General features: G+C 50.4%; 1 protein-coding gene across 2 annotated transcripts in view; it reads left to right on the top strand.

The window, feature by feature from the left end:
- The window catches only part of SIM1 (SIM bHLH transcription factor 1), a 48,870-nt gene that overhangs the window by 13,268 nt on the left and 12,390 nt on the right, over nucleotides 1–23,212 (top strand). For both annotated transcript variants that reach the window (XM_064170028.1, XM_064170029.1), the window contains exons 5-10: nucleotides 760–849; nucleotides 972–1,080; nucleotides 1,201–1,286; nucleotides 2,391–2,590; nucleotides 2,700–2,806; nucleotides 3,735–3,882. In XM_064170028.1, coding sequence (XP_064026098.1) covers nucleotides 760–849; nucleotides 972–1,080; nucleotides 1,201–1,286; nucleotides 2,391–2,590; nucleotides 2,700–2,806; nucleotides 3,735–3,882 — 740 coding nt within the window. The remainder of the gene's footprint in view (nucleotides 1–759; nucleotides 850–971; nucleotides 1,081–1,200; nucleotides 1,287–2,390; nucleotides 2,591–2,699; nucleotides 2,807–3,734; nucleotides 3,883–23,212) is intronic.

Raw genomic sequence — 23,212 nt, 5'->3', positions numbered from 1 at the left:
GGGATTCACACTACATCCTTCTGCGCCAGGACTCAGGAGCATGATGAATTTTTCCCAAAGTATTAATTAACAAGGTCGATGGGCGGAAGCTCAGGATAGTGCAGAACCAGGGCGAGACTTTAGGGACATGTTAGAGGTGCGACGGACAGGCTGAGCAGGCACAGAACTTAGCGTGGACACAAGCAGAGCACATTTGAAAAGCCGCTAAGGTTTGAGCTGTTAGGAGTATTAGCGGTTACCACCAACACGCAGTTTGGGTGAAGTTGTGTGGCCTTGCGGGGGTCCGACTCTGCCCTCGGCGCACCCAGAAGTCCCATCCCTGTCTGCTGAAACATGCCTGATAAATTATCGCGCCCCTTATTTACAGAGTCGAAAGTTTTAGATGCTTCTCTCTCCCTTCAAGTCTCCTTAGCAAATACGCACTCTCCAAACTCCCTAGAGACACCTGGAATGGGGTAGAAGTAGATTCCTGTGACCTATTCTTAGACACTTCCCAAGCACTTTGCACGGCTTTTGAGCGCAGCTCCTCTGAGGAGTGGGTTGCGTTGGAATAAAGTATTTGGGTCCAGGAGCTTTATAGGGATTCCTGCCCAGGACTTGCCCATTTCCTTCCAATGTCCGGACAGGAAGGCCTGTCTGCTACAGTAACTCCGAGGGGCAAGCGCTTACTTGGTGGATCCATCAGCTTTCGGGGGTGGTTCTGTCTGCCTGACTATGGATATATTTACACTTCCCACCCCTCAATCACAATTTCTGCAGACCTTGGACGGTTTCATATTTGTCGTGGCTCCGGATGGCAAGATAATGTACATCTCAGAGACCGCCTCGGTGCACTTGGGCTTGTCACAGGTACGCTGGAGGTCCAACTACCCCCTATACCTGCCCCCCAACCCCGGCTGGCAAGGGAAGGGCTTGCAGGAAGCGATGCTGGCCATGAATCCCTTCCTCTTCCGCTTCCTCCTCTCTCACAGGTAGAGCTGACTGGCAACAGCATTTATGAGTACATCCACCCTGCCGACCACGACGAGATGACCGCAGTGCTCACAGCCCACCAGCCCTACCACTCGCATTTCGTGCAGGGTAAAATACCCATCCCTCCGCCCTCGCCTGGTCTGCGCAGCCGCGGAGGGCACCGTGCAGGGCAACACGCAGGGGCAGCAGAGCCCGAGGCTCACCCCTGTGTCTTTCCCCGCTTCCCAGAATACGAGATCGAGAGGTCGTTTTTCCTGAGGATGAAGTGCGTCCTGGCCAAGAGGAACGCGGGTCTGACCTGCGGAGGCTACAAGGTGCGTGCCAGCGGCCAGGACAACCTCCACCTGCCCTCTCCCATTCCCATCCCTCCCGCACCCTGTTCCAGTAGCGCAGTGACAATGGGGACAGAGCTGGGGATGGAACCCTCTGTCCCAGCCTGGCGTCCTTTCATGTGGTCCAGTGCCAGAATTTCGCTCGGAATATTCAGGTTCAAGGGCTCAAACCACAAACCCAAGGCATGGAGCTCCCCGCGGTTTGCTTGGGTATTTTTTTTATTTCATTAGTTATTTATTTAAATTTTGACTTCTAACCTGACCGCTGACGATCCCGAGGTGTTTATGGAAGCTGTCAAGGTGACACGATTGCAGCCTTGGGTTAATTTGTGTCTTTATTGTGTAACTCGTCAGCTTCAGAGGCAGCTCTCCAAGCCGAGGATGTTCTGCTCTGGTGCTTCCCACGCTTCTGCTCAGAGCTCCTCGATGGGGACACCTCTTGCCCTCCTGCCCGCTCCCCGCTTTTGTGCCAGCTGCACAATTCTAGAAAGCAGTGGGAATTTGTGCCATCTTCTCAGGCGTTGTGCCTGGACGTGCTGTATAGCAAGGACATCTACTGAAGCAGGAAGAAACACCCCAACAGTAGAGAAGTGGGGATGGAAGCACAAAACGCTCCTCTGTAAGGATACGTACCTGAAACTGCGTCCAAAAAGAGAGGTTCTGGCCGTGGCGACACAGGCACACGTGCAAACTCTTCCACACTCGTTCGCTCCTCGTTATGGAGCTGGAACTGGCTTGGCACTGTCGGGCCCTCCCTTTTAGGGGAATAATGAAAGCATCGTTAGTAGAAGTGATCCAAAACCCACTTAAGTCAGTGGAAAAAAACAACCAAAACCTCGGTGACTTTCACGGGGCTTAGAACAGTGCTGGGCTTTCGTGTGGGAAAAAGTCAACCCAAAGAGAGGAGCTTGAACCCGAGCACTGCCGCTTTGCCGGGAGGGTGGTGAGGGGCAGCGGCTGCGGGGCACCCAGCGGGGCCACATCAGCGTCAACCGGGTGGGCATGAGGGTCTGTCCGGGTCCCCTAACCTGTCACAGCCCACCCCTCGCTAGGCAGCCCCCATGAGCTTTCCTGTGTCTCCGGCAGGTTATTCACTGCAGCGGGTACCTGAAGATCCGCCAATACAGCCTAGACATGTCCCCCTTCGATGGCTGCTATCAAAACGTTGGCTTGGTCGCCGTGGGCCACTCGCTGCCACCCAGCGCCGTGACGGAGATCAAGCTCCACAGCAATATGTTCATGTTTCGGGCCAGCCTAGACATGAAGCTCATATTCTTAGATTCCAGGTAGAGCCGGGGTTATCCAAATCCGCTCCCTAGCCTCTCCCTTCTTCCTCCTCAGGCCTCCTCTGTTGTCTTCTCACTCAATGATATCTGCTGCTTGTGTCTCTTGCAGGGTAGCTGAGTTAACAGGTTACGAGCCCCAGGACTTGATAGAGAAGACCCTTTACCACCATGTCCACGGCTGTGACACCTTCCACCTGCGATGCGCACATCACTTGTGTAAGGAGACGGTGTTCTTCTTCTCCTACTCCTCGCCCCTCACCTTTTCCCTCTGCAGATGTGCTTTGGGTTTGTCAGCACTGACCTTTAGGTCGGAAGGGGGAAAGACAGCTGCCGGGAGAGGAGAAAAAGCAAAGCCTGCAGCAAGTTTTAGTGAAGCAAGACGTTAGAGACCCAGCTTTGAGCCGCAGGCAGGAGAGAGATGGAGGAGATGCAGCGTCAGTGAAAAGTTTTTTTTCCTCCCTCCTCAGCTCACAGTTGCAGGACAAGAAGTCCTCTGCACAAATCTCAGGCGCTCAGTTCACTTCCAATTCCGGTTAGGGAAAACTCTTATTTCCTTGCTCCAAAGAAAAGAACAGGGTGAGGAAAAAGGGGAAGAAAAAAGCGATGCCAGTGAAATTCAAATACTTTTTTTCCACTCCCACCAAGTCTCACAAAGCCTTATCTGTGTATCTAATTTTGACTGCAGTAGTGAGCCCGATTCGGAGAGCTGTTCTTTTTTCTATTTTGATATCTTGGTGACATTAATACATGGTTAGAAGAATAAAAAGGAGATTAATTTCCGGTAAGTTTCCTTAACAGTGCTAAAACCCAAAGCCAGATTTATAGAATTAAATCTTGATGACTATGCGTAGGGACGGGGGAGGGTGGTGGGGATTCAACCTCTCCACGGTGTGCTAATCAGTCTCCCCGAATAGCTTTTGCTAACGAGCGGGAAGATCAGGTCTGGGTTGGCGATGCCAATGGGGAGGGGGGGTTGAGGGAGTGGTGGTCCACGCCGCTTCCCCATGTGATGCTGAAGGGATTCCCAACCACGGGGCTGGGGGATCGAGGGGGGTGGGTGGTAGTGATGCATCCCGCCCTTCCCATAGCTGATGGAAAGGGAGGTGGGAACCGCGCTGAGCTTGTCCCTGCTTTGTTCCCGCAGTGCTGGTGAAGGGACAAGTGACCACCAAGTACTATCGCTTCCTGGCCAAGCACGGCGGCTGGGTCTGGGTGCAGAGCTACGCCACCATCGTGCACAACAGCCGCTCCTCCCGCCCGCACTGCATCGTCAGCGTCAACTACGTCCTCACGTAAGTCAGACCAGGTTGTACGGACTCGTTCCAAGCCGTGCCAAGCCGTGCTCGACGAGCCCCTTCCCCCGTCAGAGGTGCTGACCCCCCCTCGGTGTCACAGTGCCCAGCCAGGACGGCTAGGAAACACACGGAACACTTTCATCTAGATGAAGGGTTTCCCGTCTGCCTGCTTCTTCCTTCTTTTTTGGAGAGAGGAAAAGATTTAGGGGGGTTGGCACCCACATATTTTGATGCTTCTTTTGCCCCCACCTTAAAAAAAAACAAAAAACAACAAAACCCACAAAATTAATTTAAACTATTAAAAAAAAAAAAAGAGAGAGAGAGAGAGAGAAAATGGAGGGAAAAAAAAAGAGGAAAAAAAGAGAAGTCTCCACGTACGGAGTTATTTATACTCAACAAACAGGACATCTGTTTTTCTTTTCAAAAATCTGGGGTTTGAAGTTCTTAATTTCATCCAGAGTCTCTATCAAAGCTCCGAGATTTCTTTTTTGTTCTCGGGGAGAGAGAGAGAGAGAGAGATCTGTACAGTGAACCACAAAGAAAGTTGGTGACCAGAAGGGTCAGTGAAACTTTTTTCAGAAAGGTAGAGTAAACCCAATTTTCGAATAGCATATTGAAGCCCCAATAAATCAGAGTGACTGCTGAGACAGGATCCCAGCGCCGCGAGTGTCTCCTGTGCCTAGGCATTGCCGGCTTGTGCTCTAGCTCTGCTGCTTGAACCGAAGCACAGAGGCCCAGTGAGGGTGGCGAAGCAATCTCGGACTCTTTTGAGGTGTTCGCCACTGGTTTTGTCCTGTTTGTCGCTGGCTTTGTCAGCATTTCCCCCTGGATACGGCAGCAGTCTCTGGCTGCGGCACTGATGCTTCAGTATGACCATGATGCCAATCAGGTCGGTGGCACCTTCTTGATCCTAGGGCGGAGTACAGATATGCTGGGACTGAATATTCCTCTGTTCCGCTGCCCCCGTTCCATCCTGGAGGCAGATGTAGGTGCTGGAGATGTCCCTGCCCGTTCCTAAACCCGCGGCGATGGCAGCGTCGCGACCTCGCCGCTGCGGGTTTGGTGCACAAGGTTTGGTGCCTGTGACAAGGATTTGGTGGCCAAGTTTAAGAAGTGCTTCTCAAAGCGAGGCGGCTGAGGTGGGAGGCAAGGGCTCTGCTGGCGTGTGAAGGAGCGGCTGGTGGCGTGGGGAAGGGGTCGCGGGGGCTCGGCGCCTGCGTTGCCAGGGTGTAATCACTTGGGTAGGCAGGGTGAGACCGCGGGGACTAATCGAGCTTGCGGGGCAAGGCACACATTTGGGGGAGTGCAGGGAGTAAAGTGTCAGTTCTCCCTGAGGGAAAATCGCTTTCTTTTACTTTAAAAACCCCTGTGGAGCGCGGCGGCATCCTCCGGCGGTCACCCAGCAAGGGTACGGATCAGCAGAGGCATCAGCAGCGCTGTGCAGCTGCTCCGTGCGCCCCTGTGCCCCTGCCCCAGCCCCTCTCGGTATTTTTCACGGTTTACACCTCTCGGTTAATGTCAAGAACTTGCTTTAGGTGAACTGCAAAGGCAGAAGTCCCTTTACAAATACCCCCCTCTCGGGTCCTCCGTGTCCCCATGTTCCCCTGGGTGCTGTGTTCTCTTGTCATCCCACACTTATGTGTCCATTTGTCACCACGAAATCTCTGTCCCCATGACCCTCTGTCCTTCGTGTCCCTGTCTCCTGTGTTCTCATCCTCCCACATTCCCATGTCTCTCTTACAATGAGCTCCCCATCCTCATGTCTGTCATATTCCTTGTTCCTCTGCTCCCTTTCCCTCCTCTTGTCCTTCTCCCCTGTATGGTGACACTAAGAACCAAGGAACCCAGAGAGAGCTCCTGTGCCAGGGTGGGTTTGCACCAGAATTACTGCACGTTTTCCCACGAGGACCAGACAGTGTTGGTGCCTTCCCTCTCCTTTAATCTCAATAGCATCCATACCACTCTCTGATCTCTACCTGAGATGACCCGGGTGGGAGTGAATTCAGGTGGGGATGTAGCACCCTGCTGTATGTGAGCCAGTCAGACGACTCCTTGGGAACTGGTTTCCAGCAGCAGGACCAGTTAAACCATGTGCTGCCCCTCGCTGCTTTCCCTTCATGCCAGTGCCCCAGTCACCTCTGCTGTAACCCAACCCGGGATGGGGACTGGTGGTTTAGGGGTCTGTGGCCACCATGGCCAGGTGGGTCTGAGGCCATTTATGCCCTTTTTGACCCCCTGAACAGCCCTTGTATTTCTCCATGCCCCATTCAGCAGCCAGGACACTGGGCTTGGGGAACCCTGGGTCTCACTGTGCCCCCTCAAACTGGCACTGCAGGGCAGCTGGCTTCTCCCAAAGAGCAGTGCCAAATCATTGTGATTATTCCTCCTTGTCTGGCTTGTGCTGGGGCAGCCTCTTTGTGGTTTTGTGCCCATGGATTTTAAGGACAAGGTCGTGTTCAACCTGTTTTGAGCCAGGCTGATGTGTAGCAGGACTGGAAGTGTTCTTCAGCATCTCTCTTGGAGAATGATGTCACACCACAGCATGGCTTTTTTACACCTCGGTGTAAGGCACCCTTGTGCTCTTTGTGTAATTACCTGGAGTGCAGAGGAGGGCAAGAGGACAGGGAAGGAGTCAGAGTAGGATCACAGAACGGTTTTGGTTGGAAAAGATCTTTAAGATCACCAAGTCCAAGAACCAGCTAACTCTACCAAGGCTGGGCCTAAACCCTGTCCCTCAGTGCATCTGCCTTTTTGAAAGACCTCTGAAGATGGGAACTCAACCACCTCCCTGGGGAGCCTGTTCCAGTCTTTGAGAACCTTCTCTAAGAAGTGTCTTCTAATACCCAACCTAATCCCCCACCTGATACAACTTGAGGGCATCTCCTCTTGTCTTGCTGCTTGTTACTTGGGAGAAGATAACAACCCCCACCTGGCTCCAGCCTCCTTTCAGGGAGTTATAGAGAACCAGGTGGTCTTGCTCAGCCCCCTGTTGTGCAGACTAAATGACGCCAGTTCCCCCAGCTGCTCCAGACCTGTTCTCTAAACCCTTCCCCAGTTTTGCTGCCCTTCTCTTGACCTGCTCCAGCACCTCGGTGTCCTTCTTGGAGTGAGTGGCCCCAAAACTGAACCCAGTAATCAAGGTTTCTTCTGATATGAGGTAAGCTCTGCTCCAGGAGAGCCAAGTAGCCCTGTAGCACTCCAAATTTGCAAGTGTTTAATGTATTTCATTCCAGTATAACCCCCATAGCTACTGCAATTCCTGGATTACTCCAGGAAGCCAGGAGCAGCCAAGATACATCTGTGTGTCTGTGTGTGCATGGAGGGTTCCTCCCACACTTCACCCACCCAGCAGCGGGTTGCGTGGCAGAGCCGCCTGTGCAGATGTGGCTCCTGGCAGAGGTGCAGGTTTCCTCACTGCAGCCTCCTGGTGTTATAAACCCCGCAAGGAGAAGAATGCTTACAAAAGAGCAAGTCAAACTGTTGCTCTTGACTGCTGTGCATGGAAGCCGAGGAGAAAGCAAAAGAAGTGCAACCCAGGCGATTTGTGTTCTGAACTAGCAGGGTTGTGTTTGGGATTGCAGGGCGGAGCTTGAAAGGCGGGATGCTTCTTGCCAAAGGTTCCTTTGGAAGTTGGAAGTGTTGGGGGATGTCCACTCAACTGAGGTGACAATAGCAAAAGGGACCAGAAGCTTTGGAAGGTGTGGTGCAGGCTTTTGACCTTCTGTGTCTGTGGTCCTCTCATGCAGGACTTTGTCCCTCAGGGAAAGCCTCAGGAGGGTGGTTTTGTTTGTTTGTGGAATGAGAAGCTTCTTGTTGCTGTTGAGAATAGCCTGAACGCTCTGATGGTTTGTGATGGGGCAGATACTGAGTGGCACAAATGCCAAGCCTGGTTTGGAGCACCAGTTTCACTGTGGGCTGGGCAGCAAGAGCAAGAATCTGATCTTACAGCTTAGCAACTCCCTTGGGTGATATAGATGATGGAAACAAAAAGAATGAGAAAGGGTTTATGCAGAGGGGCCCCTGCCCCACAGTGAAGAGTATCAAAAAGGGGTCATTTCCATCTTCCATAAATCCCAAGCTATGAGAAAGTGAATTCTAGGCTCAAGAACAAATGTTTGTCATAAGCACATCTGAACTAACCAGGTAGGGTGGCAGCAGCGTTTTAGCAGCAAGAGGAAAGGTTATTTTTTGTATGCAATAGCAGCGAGTCAGAAATTAATACAAATGACCTTTAAGGACTTCAGCTTTCCAGCAGACCTATTTGCTCTCCTCTGTATTCTGCTTGGCATAGGTGAGTACAGACACAGAATATTTGTTTCTGCCCTTGTTTGTTCTGTACACACAGTTGCCATACCATCGATTATTAGCTGTGCATGTTGATCACAGAGAGGGACTCCAGCACGAGTCAATTAATAGAGGAGCGACCACTGCAGTGAAGTTTATATTTAGACCGCAAACAACAAGCTGCCTTTAGACAAACGGGTAACACAAAGTGCAAATCCTTTGACTTTTTGAGGCAAGAGCAAACACTGTAATATTCTGCCCCCAGAGGAAGCCGAGGGAGCTTGTCTAGATGTGTTTTGTCATCCTTCATCATTTAAAAGAATAGCGACAGGGGTGGCAGGTACAGATGAAGTGGATTAGACGCCTAATTGTGGCTAATCTCCGCAGTGGGGATGCGGTACCTGTAGGAGGGAGTTCCAGCTGACCCCTGCACGCTGCATTGTGAAGCTGGCTGGTTAGGAGCACAAATGGAATGCGATTTGTTGAAAAGATTGTTTCACAAAGAGCTGCCACCTTGACAAACGTTCTGCTTAATGATGTGCTAAATGTAATTTAGACTAAATTAGCCATTAATTGTATCTACGCACTTCATCTTTGCATTGTTCTGGCCATTTGTAGGTTTGCCTGCTACTGGTAGGTTTAAAATGACTCCAGAATGTGCTATTGCCGTGTGTGAGGGCTCAGACTTTGCAACATTCCTCCCTGGCACATTATGTGGGTTTCAGGTGGAAAAATCAAAAAGCTCTTCCCTCATTCTTTTTGGACAGTTGCAGTGAAATATCCTTACAGCTCTTCACAGAAATCTTTTCAGCCTGTCTCTGGGACATCAGGTCTCACCTCCTTCTCTTCCCAGTCAACAGGAAGCTCATCAAGCTGTGTTTCCACAGCTCCAGGCTTACCTTTCTCCATTGCTTCTCTCAAACTGACCTGTTTGGAACTGCCACAGAGTGCTCCCCTCAGTCAAAGGCAGGCAGATACATAGCATCATAGAATCAACCAGGTTGGAAGAGAGCTCCAAGCTCATCCAGCCCAACCTAGCACCCAGCCCTGGCCAATCAACCAGACCATGGCACTAAGTGCCCCAGCCAGGCTTGGCTTCAACACCTCCAGCCACAGAGACTCCACCACCTCCCTGGGCAGCCCATTCCAATGCCAGTCACTCTCTCTGCCAACAACTTCTTCCTAGTATAAAGCCTGTATATGCTCTCTTGCTGCTCAAGCGTGTGTCGGAGTGCGTAAAATAACGAATGCTCTGGGGGGGTACTACTTGCAGGAGGAATCCTGCACACCCTTCCTTGTGTCATTGTTGTATCTCATTGTCTGAGAAAGCTTAGCCATCTGATTGTGACACTGAGGAGGAGGCTTTGTGGCTTCAACAGGATCAGGCATCTTTCCTGTGAAGAAAGTTGTGCATTTTGTAAGCAGCAGAAACAAAAATGTCTCTGTGCAAACGTGAGCTCTGCCAGTGGCCTGGTGGTGCACAGAACCTGCTCCCAGTTCATCTCCCCAATCTGCAGAGTGCTTCTTTGCCCCTAAGGCTGGGAAGCCTCCCATCATTCCCATGATTTGATTAGCAGTGTAAGTATCTAGAGGAATCACTTTAATACATCAAAATGCTCGGGCAGCACATGTCTCGAAGCAGGAAAGAGAGCATAAAAGGATTCCTCTCGAGCGACTGCAGGCAGTATTCTGTTTGTTCACCATTAGTTTTTATTACAGACTTGTCTCCCTGGAACGTTGTTTATATATTTCCTGCAAATAGGAGACAGGCTTGGCCAGGTGTCCACAAGACGTTTCTGCAGTTCTTCTTTGTTCATGTAGGAGCTTTTCCTAGCTACCATTCATTTAATTCACTCCAAATTTCTATGCTTGTATTTAAACCAGGTGACTGTAATGGCCAAGGCACTAAAACCTGTGGGCCAGAGTCTCCAGTCACTGCTGGTAGGAAGCAAGTTTTATTTGCTAGGGTAAGGATTAAAGGATTGCAGCTCAGCTCCGCAGGAAAAAAGCAGTCATTAGTTTAAATGCATGCATGCTGATAGCCTCATACTGCATGAAAGTCAGGGTTGCAAAGAGCTGTCTCTATTCCAAGAAAGAAAAGTGGCTTCAAATGCTTTCCACTTCATCCTGCTTCCACTTGGAGTGGACCTGTTCCAGGTCTGCTCCCAAACACTGGGTTATGGATCTTGTAAAATGCTTGTCTGGGATTGAGATGCATCCAACAGGGACCGTGGTCAAAGCAGGTCTTCTCTCCAGCTGTCTGCCTGGTTTCACTGATGAAAGCTACAGGGCCATCACCAGAGACTTTACTCCTACAAATGGCTCAGTTTGTGGTTTAAGGTAAACTGCCCCAGAGCTCCCTGCCACAGAAAGATTGGGCTTGGAAGGGACCTACAAAGATCACAGACTGCACTCTTGCTGCCAGGGCAGGTTCACCACGTAGGAGGAGCACCAGGGATGGTCCCCAAAGGGAATGGAGCACCCAGTTGCTAGAGTGGTGTTCACAAGCCTGGTGGTTGCCACTCAGAGGATGAAGAGCAGGGAGAGTATTCAGTGTCTGTAGCAGGAACAGCTGAGCTGCAGCTTCAAGTCCAGTGCTCCCATGCAGAGGTGGTGGAGTCTCCACCTCTGGAGACATTGGAGGTCCACCTGGAGGATGTGTTCCTGTGTGTTCTGCTCTTGCAGGGGGCAGTTGGACTGCTACCAGAGGATTCCCTCCACACTGTCTCTCAATACTCTGCACAAGACTGGCTGCACAACTGGCTCCTGCTGTCCTGGCACCAGTAGTATTTTCCCTCAGCAGGTTTACAGTTTTCCTACCTCTGCTTCTGCTTCCTTCATCTGTTGTGTGTTTGGTCCTTTTGCTCTGGGCTGCACCCCAGTGCTGCTGTGGTTCCCATGCTGTGTGCCTGCAGTTATCATGAGACCCAACAGGTGTAACAGTTGCCAAGCAGCTTCCGAACCCCACGGTGCGGTGCTCCTGCTAGTTTTGTGTGGAGCACACACGAACATGGTGTTCTGACACCGGCTAAATGAAGTGCTAGTGAGTAAAGCTCCTTTGTCCCTTCAACAGTGGCAAGTATCTGCTTAAAATCTATTTCTCCTTCCCTCACCTCTCTTTTGTACTTCTCAGAGTGGGCCAAGCTCCAGCACAAGTGTTTGTGCTCGGCAGGTTACTCCAGAGCAGCCCCTTCACTTTGGTGACACTATTTATGGAGGCAGGCTCTGCTCTGTGCGAACAAGGGTACAGCATCTGACCCTTCTGAGGGCTGGGGATGGCTGAGGGCTGGAGTCAATCTCATGATCTGCAACACAGTGAGACAATTCATTCCTCTTGTAGTCTTTTGTTATCATCCACTTAGTGCAATTAAACTGGAGAAGTCCTGATTTAGTAAGGCACCGGAGCACATGGCAGGCTCTAGAAGTGCTTAGCCATCACTTTCAGTCCATGAGTGTATCCTAGAGAATCCAGCTCTGAAATAGGAAAAACCCAAACCCCTAAACAACCAACCCTCAGGCACAGGCTTAGAAATAAGAATATCCCTTGGCTTTGCCAAGGAGAGATGGCTGGAAGGACGCATTTGTTACTGTGTTGAATTGGGGCCTAATCAAGAGCAGCCACAGTTGTGCAGCTACAAACCGCTGGGTATAAATCCTGGGGGGCAGCGACGCTGGAAAGAACAGCTATTATCTGCTGAAGTTTCAGTGCAGCCATGGAAACTCAAATGCCTGCCTAACTCGAGTTTGGCTGCATCCCTGGCATTGTCTGGATGTTTTGACACAACCTGGAGTGAAGATCTTTAAACCCATCCAACCTTCAAGGTTCTTACATCTGTGCTTCGAGTTGGGGAGCAAACATGCAGGCTCTGCCCCGAGGGCAGCCTGTTCCTGAGTAGCCTGTGGCTTTCCATCATCTCTGTATGAAGTTTGGCAGCTGCTAGCCTGGGCTTTTGCTGTACAAAGCTCTCTCTCTCTCTCTGACTTAGGCTCTGGTTAACTGCAGTCCACCCAAAGGCACTGCCTGCTGTTTTTCCCTTGCTGTTTCCAAAGATTGTTTTGTGCACAGAAGAAAATCATGATCTGTTCTGACTGTTTCACCAGCCACATCCCAGTAGAATATTTGCTGAAGTAAGGACCGGAGTTGGGGATGAAATATCCTGACACCATCATCCCCTCTGCAGCCAAACAGCTGAGAAGTGCCCTCCCAAAATAATTCTGGTGGTCTTAAGCTGCCAGTAGGCAAGAATCCCAGAATGCCAGGTTAGAAGGGACCACAAGGATCATCTGGTCCCACCTTCCTAGGTGATAGTGGAGATTAAATGAGCTGGCCTAGCAAAGCTGAAGTGTCTTCTGGAAGGTGATCAGCATTCCTTAGTGCTTTCTAGTCTGTGAAAACCAGCAGCAGGGGTGGGAATGTGGCTTTAGTCCAAAGGAACCTGCATAGCTGTGTGACTTCACATGAGAACATGCTTCTGTGGTGGGATCTAGTGTGACCAAGGAAGCAACAGGAGAGAGGGTACAGAGCAGCATTTGCACAGGTGTTGCTTCATATGATTAAGGGGATGAAGGGGAACTAAATTGTAAAGACTATTCTGAAGCCCCATAGGGGAAAGAGTTGTATATGACCTAAGAACTCAGAGTCCACAGCTACATAATTGTCTTTTATGGCTTCTAAACACCCAGAAAAAAAGGCTTCTCTGCAATTTTGGGCTGGCTTTTCAGTTGCTGTTACTTACAAAACAAAGAAGAGTCACAGCTTGGCAGTATCTTGGCTATTTCAGCCCTTTTCCTTGCCATGGGAGGAAAGAACTGATATGAGGCTCTTATCTCTTAAAAAAAGGGTTCCTGGATGCTGAAATGAAAACCTCCAGCATCCTTCATGAAAACCACGAGGAGCTTTGGTTCTCCTTAGAGCGCAATAGGAATCCTTAGCATTTGGAAACCTGTGAATCCATCATCTCTGCCAAGAAGCCATCAGCATCCTCTCAAATCCTTTTGTCCAGGCAGCGCGATCTGGAGTGCTACTGCCAATGATTTCTGCTCAGTTAGGTACACAATAACAATGGCATCACATGTATTCAGTCGAGTATTTTTATTCATGGAATACAGCCTGAATTTATTTTAGCAGTTTAAATAAGTGAGTTTAATGTATATTTAGTCAAGCATTACAGTAGTGAGGGCTTAAGCAGATTAGAAATAAACGGATCCAATTAAAGGACACGGCTGCGAAACTTGGTGTGTCACAGGCATGAATGAGCTGTTTGCACAGCAGCTGTAAAGAAACCATTAATGATTAACTATCTAGAAGGGGTTTAATCAAGGCTAAAGGGTGTAGGAAATAGTTAAAAGCATTTGTGTTGAATGCATGGAGATGCTGAGGGAATAAAAAGCTGCTTTGCCTTGGTAGAGACATGGGAACTGGTCTCGGGAAATGTGTCCTGGGTGATCTGTGGTAGATGTGCAGCTGAGGGGGGGGCTGCAGCTGAGAGGCAGCTTAGTGACATAGCTACTGTGCACTGGGAGAGGAGATTGCTCCTTCCAACACCCAGCTCGAGTTTAAGAGGTGAAGCGGACAAAGATCTTCACAGGCTCACAGGATGTCAGGGGTTGGAAGGGACCCAAAGAGATCATGAATACAAGCCTGGATGAGGCACTTAGTGCCATGGTCTAGTTGATTGAACAGGGCTGGGTGACAGGTTGGACTGGATGAACTTGGAGGTCCCTTCCAACCTGGTTGATTCTATGATAAGTCCAATCCCCCTGCCAGAGCAGGACCATCCAATCTAGCTCAGGGCACACAGGAACACATCCAGACAGGCCTGGAAAGGCTTCAGAGATGGAGACTCCACAGCCTCTCTGAGCAGCCTGTGCCAGGCTCTGGGACCCTTCCAGTCAAGAAGTTCCCCCTTGTGTTGAGCTGGAACCTCCTGTGCTGCAGCTTCCATCCATTGCTCCTTGTCCTACCTCAGGGAGCAGTGAGCAGAGCCTGTCCCCCCTCTCCTAAACCGCAGCCCTCAGATAGTTACAGACATTGATTAAATCCCCTCTCAGTCTTCTCTTCTCCAGACTTAGCAGCCTCAGGTCCCTCAGCCTTTCCCCATCAGACAGTGCTCCAGTGCCCTCATCATCCTCGTAGCCCTCTGCTGGACTCTCTCCAGCAGATCTCTGTCCCTCTTCAACAGGGGAGCCCAAAACTGAACACAGTACTCAAGATCTTTCAGCAAGGAAGTGTCTCCTACAAGAACAGATCATTATCCTCCCTTCCAGAGCCCATATCCAGCAAAGTTAAGGTAGGGATTCTCAGCAGTGATGGGTGCTAGGCTAAATCTGCCCCTAGCACAGCTAAAAGTCCCTTTGACCACCTGGAGGGCAAGCAGAGGCAAGTGCTCAGGGCTTGATAGAATCATATGGCAACAATTTGTTGAATGGCCCCAGCGGTCTGTGGGAGGGTTGAGAATTCAATCCAGACCACTTGACTACAAGACCATTGTCTTAAAGGCATCAGTGGTATTCAGGGTCTATTTTTTTGCCACATAAAAGTAATAAGAAGGCTGAGATGGGAAAAATCTCCCTTGGATAGCAGCTTCTGTTGCAGTGTTGTCAGTCTGGCTCTCTGCAAGAAGAAACCATCTTACAGGGGAGTGTGAGAGCTTGGGCTGATGAATGAGGCATTAGTGCTGCATGCGTTCAACTCCCATTGGGCTGAGGTGGTTCTGCCTTTCACTGGAGTGGTTGAGAGGGAGTAGGTGGAAGAAAAAATAATTAGGTTGTTAAAAGTCTCTTTAACAGGTCTTTGGTTTGTTCAGAAACAAGAAGAGGAGGCTCAGGGGAGAAGAAGAGGAGGCTCAGGGCAGAGCTCATTGCTGCCTGCAGCTGCCTGCAGGGAGGCTGTAGCCAGGTGGGGTTGGGCTCTGCTGCCAGACACCCAGCAACAGAAGAAGGGGACACAGCCTGAAGCTGTGCCAGGGCAGGTCTAGGCTGGATGTTAGGAGGAAGTTGTTGTTAGAGAGTGATTGGCACTGGAATGGGCTGCCCAGGGAGGTGGTGGAGTGGCTGTGGCTGGAGGTGTTGGAGCCAAGCCTGGCTGGGGCACTCAGTGCCATGGGCTGGTTGACTGGGCAGGGCTGGGTGCTAGGTTGGGCTGGCTGAGCCTGGAGGTCTCTGCCAACCTGCTTGATTCTGTGACTCTACATAGGTCTCTGGAGTTGTTCAGTTTCGATATTAAGAGCTCATCAGTCCACTCCCAGCCAGCAGCTCAGCAGGGTTTCGGGGCACCACCAGGGCGTTGTCCCTTTCCCGGGGCAGGGTCGGGCCCAAGCAGGCCCTCGGCCTCTGGGGGTCGGGCGCCAGCAGCCTTACGCCGGGCCGAGGCGGAGCAGGCCGGGCGGGCGGAGCGGCCGCAGGCAGGCAGCTGGCTTGGGAGCTGGTCGGTTGGTGGCCCGCAGGGTGCAGCAGCAGCAGCAGCACACCCCGATCCGGGCAGACACACCACTTAGAACGTTCCAAAGAGCTGTGCTGCCCAGTTCTGACCATTTCTACGCCGTTGTTACAGACTGGTACAGAGCTATCGTTAACCTGTATCACTGGGCAGTTCTTACCCAAACAACCTGTGGGACCACCCAAGCTTTGGGAAGTGCAGGTGAATTTGTAAAGGGATTGGAGACCCCAGAAGATTGCAGAGAAGTCACCACAAGCACTTAATAAAGGCTGACGGAGCTCAAGGTTTGGCATGCCCTCAGGGGAGGTGTTGTGAGCCATCCAAACCCACCACTGCCAGGGCCCTCTAACCCTGAGCTCTCATCGTCAGGCAGATTCTGTCACACACAAACACTGCTGAACTCTAAAGGTTTAATATGGCAAGCACTGGCTGCACCTTGAGCACGGCTCTTAGCCAGTTGTGGTGCTGGGCTGCTCTCAAGAACTCCCAGGATAAATAAAGATGAGGAAACCAAACTGAGATGAGAACATTTCACTTGCTGACAGCCTCTTTGTGGTGCTCTCTGTAATTAACAATGCTGCTTATACATGTTTGGCCCAGACTGCCCCAGGCACTTCATCCACAAACAGTGATAAATCCCTGGTGCATGTTTTGCTCTAGCAAATGAAGGTAAATACAGCGTTAAGAAGGGCTCCTTTTGGAGCCAGAGCTGCCTGGTGGTGTGGTCAGGAGTGACAAACTGCCTTCAGGCTGCCGAGAACTCCTCCATGCCGTGGCTGCCCAGAGGCCAGGCTGTTTTGTTTAGCTCCGTGCCTGTTAAATGGCTGCATGCTGGGCAGAGAAGCAGACCTGGCAGCATGCACAGCTCCTCTGGCAGTGGTTTTCTAGAGGACATCCTCAGACATTGCTGTTAACTGATCCAGAGGGGAGACTTTGGGCTTCAATTTTCATGCATGCCTCAAACTCTTTAATCAAGCTTGGGCTGCTCTGCCTTGAAAAGCAAGCACAGGAACACGATCTGCATCTGAGCCTCATGGCTGGAGAAGCTCTGAGCTGGCTCAAGGTGTAAGCAGCTACCTTTGCTCATGCCACTTATGAAGGGCTGCCTGGAACTTAAGGAAAGGATCCAGTGTACAGACCTCACCCTTCTACATGTGGGTGCATTGCTTGACTTGTAACTGTGTTAGTGGTTAGCAACCACTTGAAAGACCTCTGGAGGGTCTGTTTGGTTTGGTGAGCAGTAGGTCAGGTCTGATGGGACTTCTCCCTTGAGAAGTGTTGGAAAGGGACTAGATGATTCATAGAGTCATAGAATGGCTTGGGTTGGAAGGGACCTTAAGCATCATACAGTTCCAATCATCTACCACTAGCACAGGTTGCTCAAGGCCTCATCCAGCCTGGGCTTGAACACCCCTGGGGAGGAGGCATCCACAACCTCCCTGGGCAACCTATTCCAGTGTCTTCCCACCTTCACTGTCAAGAATTTCTTCCTCATCTCCTCTCTTCTAGATTCAATCCTTCACCTTTGTCCTGTCACTGCAAGCCCTTGTAAAAAGCCCCTTCCCAGCTTTCCTGTAGCCCCTTCAGACACTGGGAGGTTGCTCTAAAGCTTCCCTGGAGCCTTCTCTTCCCCAGGCTGAACAGCCCCAACTCCCCAGCAGTTGATGGTGCTGTAGGAGAGGTGCTCCAGCCCTCTGGTCATGTTTGTGGCCTCTTCTGGACCTGCTCCAGCAGTTCAATAGTCTTTAAGGCCCTTCCAACCCAAACCATTCTATGTTTCTGTGATTCAGTGGTTGCTAACCTCATCTCAGTCAGTGATGGAGAACCTGGGGCAGGTTGCCCAGCTGAGTGTCAATGGAATTTCATAAGAGGCAGTGAGGTTCAGCAGGGTTTTTTTACCCTGCACTGTCCTGAAGTTTGGCTAAATGAAACCTCCTGATTTTGCCTGGCTCTGGAAGATGCTAAGGGGATCACATATGCTGCTCCTGACAAGGCTCTGAGCAGGCAGAGGCCTTTGTAAACATTTCTGAGACACATTGTACATGAACAGAAGACCCAGCAGATGAGGAAATTGTCTGTTTTGTTGTACCATCTGCTGCCTTGGAAAGCCATGAAGATGACAAACAGCCAGAATCTGCTCTCTTTTCTCTGCTCTGCTGAATGGTGCTCTGTTAGCATCGCACGAGCCGGGGTTGGGAAGTGTTGGAAGCTGTCTGAAAGCAGGGCAGTGATGTATTGCAGGCTGTGGTCAGACACGCCTGAGGAAGGACAGACTTTTACCACCTTCATGGCTGATTCTGAGTTGCAATGACTGAGCAAAAGAAAGTGAGCATTAATGAATTACCTCCTTCAGTTTAATCTCACAGTTCCTGCTCTGTGTTCTGTTAGCCTGGCAGAGAATCCAGCTGGCAGAGATCCCCACTGACAGAATTTCCCTGACTGTCTTTAACTGAAAGAAATGCAGAGGGCAGAGATATTTCAGGGAAAACCAGAGGGAATGCTGAGCACGTGGGGGTCAACAGAAACAACAATGCCACCAGCTCAGAAGGCACACTGCTTCCTTTGGCCCAAGCAATGCCTTCCACCAGGGCCCCTGGTTTGAAACTCGAGAAGTAGAGATTCAGCTTGGGCTCTAGGAAGGAGATCTTCACAACGAGGATGATGGAAGACTGGGACTGGTTGCCCAGGGAGGTGGTGGAGGCCTCACCCCTGGGGATACTCAAGGTCAGGCTTGATAGGGATCTGAGCAACCTGACATAGTTGTGTCCCTGCTGACTGCAGGGTTGGGGTTGGACTGAATGACCTTTAGAGGTCCCTTCCAACCCAATGCAGTCTATGAGTCTACGCAGGAAGCTGCTGCAGTAAGATCATCTAATGCTTGAGATATGGTTGGCATTGGCAGTCTTGGACAGTCTGTCTTCATTTGTAGGTTGGACTCAATGGTCTTAAGTGGTCTCTTCCAACCTGGTTAATTGTGTGATTCTATCACAGAATCACCACTTTGGTTGGAAAAGACCTTGAAGATCAGCACACTGTCAGCTTCATTAACGTGCAGAAGGCTTACACGTGGGTGTGGTGCTCAGTGTTTGCCAGGTCTGGGTGCTCACTTCCATTCTTTGTGTGCTGGGACTTCAGTGGCATCATGACCTTGGCCTGTGGCTCAGGCTGCCAGTTGAGAGATACCTAAAGCAAGATCTGCTTCCTGCTGTGCACTGATATCCTGACTGCTGCTGATTGACTTCCAGCCCAATGCCTTCACCCTGCCTGCAAAGACTGAATTTCTGTGAATCTTCTTTAGGACTTCTGAAGTTAGCAGCTTTTGGTGGAGTTCAAGGCACTGTAAATGTGTCTCTTCCCTGGTTACCTGTGTCTTCTCAGCCACTGCATGCACAGCTCACACCTCCTCTCTGGCCTGTTGTGGCACTGCTGTCAAAAGCTGTTCTGTCTTGTGGCAGAGTTGGCCACCAGCTGAGCAGTTTTGGGCACGTTTTTGTATGATTAGTGGTTTTTTGGAAGGTTTTCTTTTCATTTTGGAGCTTTTGCTGCTTATGACTGCAAATATATAAGATATAAGACCACAGAGAGGGTGGTCAAGGACTGGAATGAGCTGCTCAGGAAGGTAGTGGAGACACCTACCCAGGGTGTGTTTCAGGGTGGTTTGGATGTAGTGCTTAGGGCTGTGGTTTAAGGTGGATGTTGCAGAGTAGGGCTCTAGGTTGGCCTTGGTGATCCTGAGGAGCTTTGCAAGCCTGGGTGCTTCTGTGGTCCTGTGACCTATGCAGCTTGCTGTAGCTAGATCCTTTTAGCAGAGAACATTTGTGCTCAGCTTCCAGGTCTGTAGTGCAGAGAAGTGTAGTTGGTACAGCCACCAGTGCTTGGCTTTCTGATCCCCAATAAGTGCTCTCAAAATGCAGCCCAAGGTTTATAATGGGCACTGGAGGAGCCTGAGGCAGGGCACAGAGTCGAAATGCTTCTGGAGTTTGGTCTGGGGGGGAAATGGGAAGCAGCCTACTGCAGCAAGAGGATGTTATGCTTTGCATTCTGATTGTCTTTTGGCTTCCAGTGGAGCATGGGAATCCAGTCTGTAGGTGCCTGATAGTGTGACCGTGCTGGACAGATTCTGATACTTGGGGAAGGAACAAGACAGGGGAGAAATAAGACATTTTTGGAACCATGTGCCCACACATCCAAGTGTTCTGCAGAGTCAAAGAGGACCCAGGCTTTCCACCCAACTGTGGGCAGAATGGCTGTTTCCCATCATGAAAAGGTGGAGGTCTTCAATGTGTTTCTCTTTGCAAAGGAGCATTACTTTGGTCTTGTCTGGATTCACTTTGATCCATCTGTTCCTCATTTAAGAGCTAATTTCCTGTAGTTATTCTGATGTTTTATAGTGATGATAGTTGCATCAGAAAATGAGATAAATAGTAGATTGTCAGCAACATACTGTTAGCAGTTGAACACATGCCATATCACTCTCTCTCTCAGCAGTCTCGTGTAGATGGATGTAGGTTGCATGGATCCCTGTGGGATCCTGAAGGTGAGGACCTTGGGGGGAAGAGGCTCATACCCACCACCTCTCCTTGAGTTACACATAGAACAGGAGATGCAGCACTGCTGCCTTGGGAATATGTGATAGAGCATTCCTGTGTCTGAGAACAGGAATCTGGAGATCAGAGTCCCATGGCTGGTGGAAGCTTTGTAAAGTCCTCCAGGAAGTTGTCAGATTTTCCATCTGTAGTTTGTGTACCACTAGAAGCTTCCTAACCCTTAGCCTCACAGTGCATATGGACACACTCAAATGTTTCCATTCCTGGGTGGAACAGGGCCATAGAATGGTTTAGGTTGGAAGGGACCTCAAGGATCAGCCAGTTCCAACACCCTGACACCTCCCACTAGAACAGGTTGCTCAAGGCCTCATCCAAACTGGTCCTGAACACCTTCAGGGAGGGAGCAGCCACAACCTCCCTGGGCAACCTGTGCCAGTGTCTCACCACCCTCACTGCAAAGGACTTTTTCTCAATATGCAGTTTAAATTTCTCCTCTGCCAGTTCAAACCCATTCCCCCTTGTCAATAGTCCCTCCCCAGCCCTCCTGGAGCCCACTTCAGATACTGGAAGGCCACTCCAAGGTCTCCTCCAAGCCTTCTCTTCTCCAGGCTGCACAGCCCCAACTCTCTCAGCCTGTCCTCACAGCAGAGCTGCTGCAGCCCTCTCAGCATCTTGGTGGCCTCCTCTGACTTCCTGCTTGCGTTGGGGGCTCCAGAACTGCACCCAGGACTGCAGGTGGGGTCTGAGGAGAGCAGAGCCAAGGGGCAGAATCCCTTCCCTTGCCCTGCTGCCCACACTGCTCTTGCTGCAGCCCAGCACAGGGTTGTGTCTGGGCTGCACTCACACTGCAGGCTCCTCTTGAGCCAGTTTCCTTTTTATGCTTTGGTGATGTCGCCAGCTAAGCACTGGCTGCAAACACCAGCTTGTGGTGTCCATTCCAAAGTGTGGTGTGCTGGGAGGCTGAGTCCTCAGCACAACCATACCTAGGACTTAGAGGCACACAGAGCTTTGGGCAGCCTGGTTTGTTTGGGTATTTCAGATCCCCATGACCTGGAAACATCACAGAGTACAGTCTTGAGGATATGAATGCTTGGCCCTCACCCAGCTGGTTACAGTAGTGCTGGAGGGACAGTCTGTGGTCTGAGTACTGGGGAGGTATTTAGCCTCCTTTGTTAAAATTCTTCCTTTGACATGAAGAAAACAGTAGAGTGTCCCAGGGTGGCATGGAGCAGGGCTGGGGAAGTGATGGCAAGAGTGCAGAAGAGTGCAGAGCTGTGCAGAAGAGTGCAGAGCTGTGCAGAAAGGGAGGCAGCTCCAGCAGAGAGGGAGGCAAAGGCTTTGTGTGTTCATGAACCTTCTCAGATCCCAAAGGCTGTGGACAATTCATCTACAGCATTTTGACTAACATTACTCTCCAGAGATAATACCTTCTGTTCTGACACTGAGCCCTCGACTCTGTCCCTTCTCTTGTGATCAAAGAGAGGAATGTGTTCATCAGGGCAAGACTGACCGCTTTGGTTTGAGCGTTGATAGTATCTCATGCTGCTGTAGTTAGTTGCCATCCTTTGCTTCTGATGTGTCCTGTGACACAAAGAATCTGGTGGGACTCAGCCATGGAGACAGCTGTCACCTCAAGGTGCCTGGATGGAAATTCTCAGGGTAACCACAGGGATGCTGAATGCTTAGAAGATATGTGGGAGAGGCTTATCTGTCAAATGGGCCAAAGCAAAGCCCTGATTTCAGATGCTCTCACTGCAGGCAGGACATCTGACACATGCAAAAGCCAAACTCAGAAGAAATGACCTAATCAGGAGGCAATTTTGCATTGCAAAGCATTCACTGTGCTTGGCCAGTCTGCCTGCCATGGACAGGCAGCAGTGTGGTCAGCACAGCTGCAAGGTCAGGCTTGACAAACTGTGCATCTATGTGCACTGCAAAAAAGCCCTTGGCCTCGTTCAACCACTTCTCAGGTGCAAAACCCCCACTTAATGTAGAACCTGGGTGGATTTGTTTCTCTGTCCTGCAGGTTTATTTATGGCTGTTCACTGAATTGTTGCATTGCACTGATTCCAGAGCTACACCAAATTTGTCCTTCTGCCCCTCGCTTTCATCTGAAAGAATTCCAGTGGCCTGAGCTGTGATGTGCTCAGGCTGTGGTGCAGCTCCTTCCTCAAAGGTTATTGGGCTGTTGTGGCTTACACCAACCTCTGTGTGACTCTAGAGCAAGATACTGTTGCTAAAGCTGTGTGAGCAATTTGTTGCTGATGCAATTACTTAAGGGTGAGCCTTTAGGATTGGATGGAGTGCGTGATGGACTGTGTGAATGGGTCTGCTGCCTCCTTGCCTTCACAAGAGAAGCATTATGCTTCCCTTGCTCTCCCACTTCTCTGCTGACTAACACAAAGGAAGAGACAAGCCATGAATCCTGCCTCTCTTCCTCCAGGCAGGTAGGTCAGGAAGAAGCTCTTGCTTTGCTCTCCTTCAATAAATCATTGTCAGAATAGGTTCCGTATGACTACATGAAAGCTGGAGAGATCATTTCTTACTCCCCTGGGTACCAGCAGCCATGCAGATGTGTGCAGGGGGGTGCAGCCTGCTGCATATGCCCTCATTATGCTTGGTAGGCTGTTGGGAACGTTGCCTGTTTTCCTTAGCAGAGAGTTTAATGGAGCTAAGACAGAACTTCACAAACTGCCCTGCTGTTTAGCTCCCCGTGGAAAACCTCTGCTGTTTGGTGAGAGTGGCCTCAAAAGAGACCAGTGACTTTAAATGAGACCAGCCACCATAAAAGAGAGCATTTAAGTCCCCAGATTTGCACCCAGTTAGCTGTTTGCCTGCTAAACTCATTCAGCGAAAGGAACTTCAGAGAGAGGAACAAAAAAAAGACTCAGGGAAGAGAAGAAAAACAAAAACACAACCAAAAATTTGCACCAATTGCCTGAAGCTCTGCAAAACAACTACAGATCTTAAGGACAAAATGCTGCCCATTCAGTTATCATTTAGCCATCTCTGTAGGCTGATGCATGAACAGGTGCATGAACACCCCCACCCCCACATA

Source organism: Pogoniulus pusillus, chromosome 33 (genome assembly GCF_015220805.1).
Source record: "Pogoniulus pusillus isolate bPogPus1 chromosome 33, bPogPus1.pri, whole genome shotgun sequence".
NCBI lineage: Eukaryota > Metazoa > Chordata > Aves > Piciformes > Lybiidae > Pogoniulus > Pogoniulus pusillus.
The sequence above is the reverse complement of the archived record's forward strand: the minus strand, read 5'-3'. Positions and strand labels throughout refer to the sequence as shown.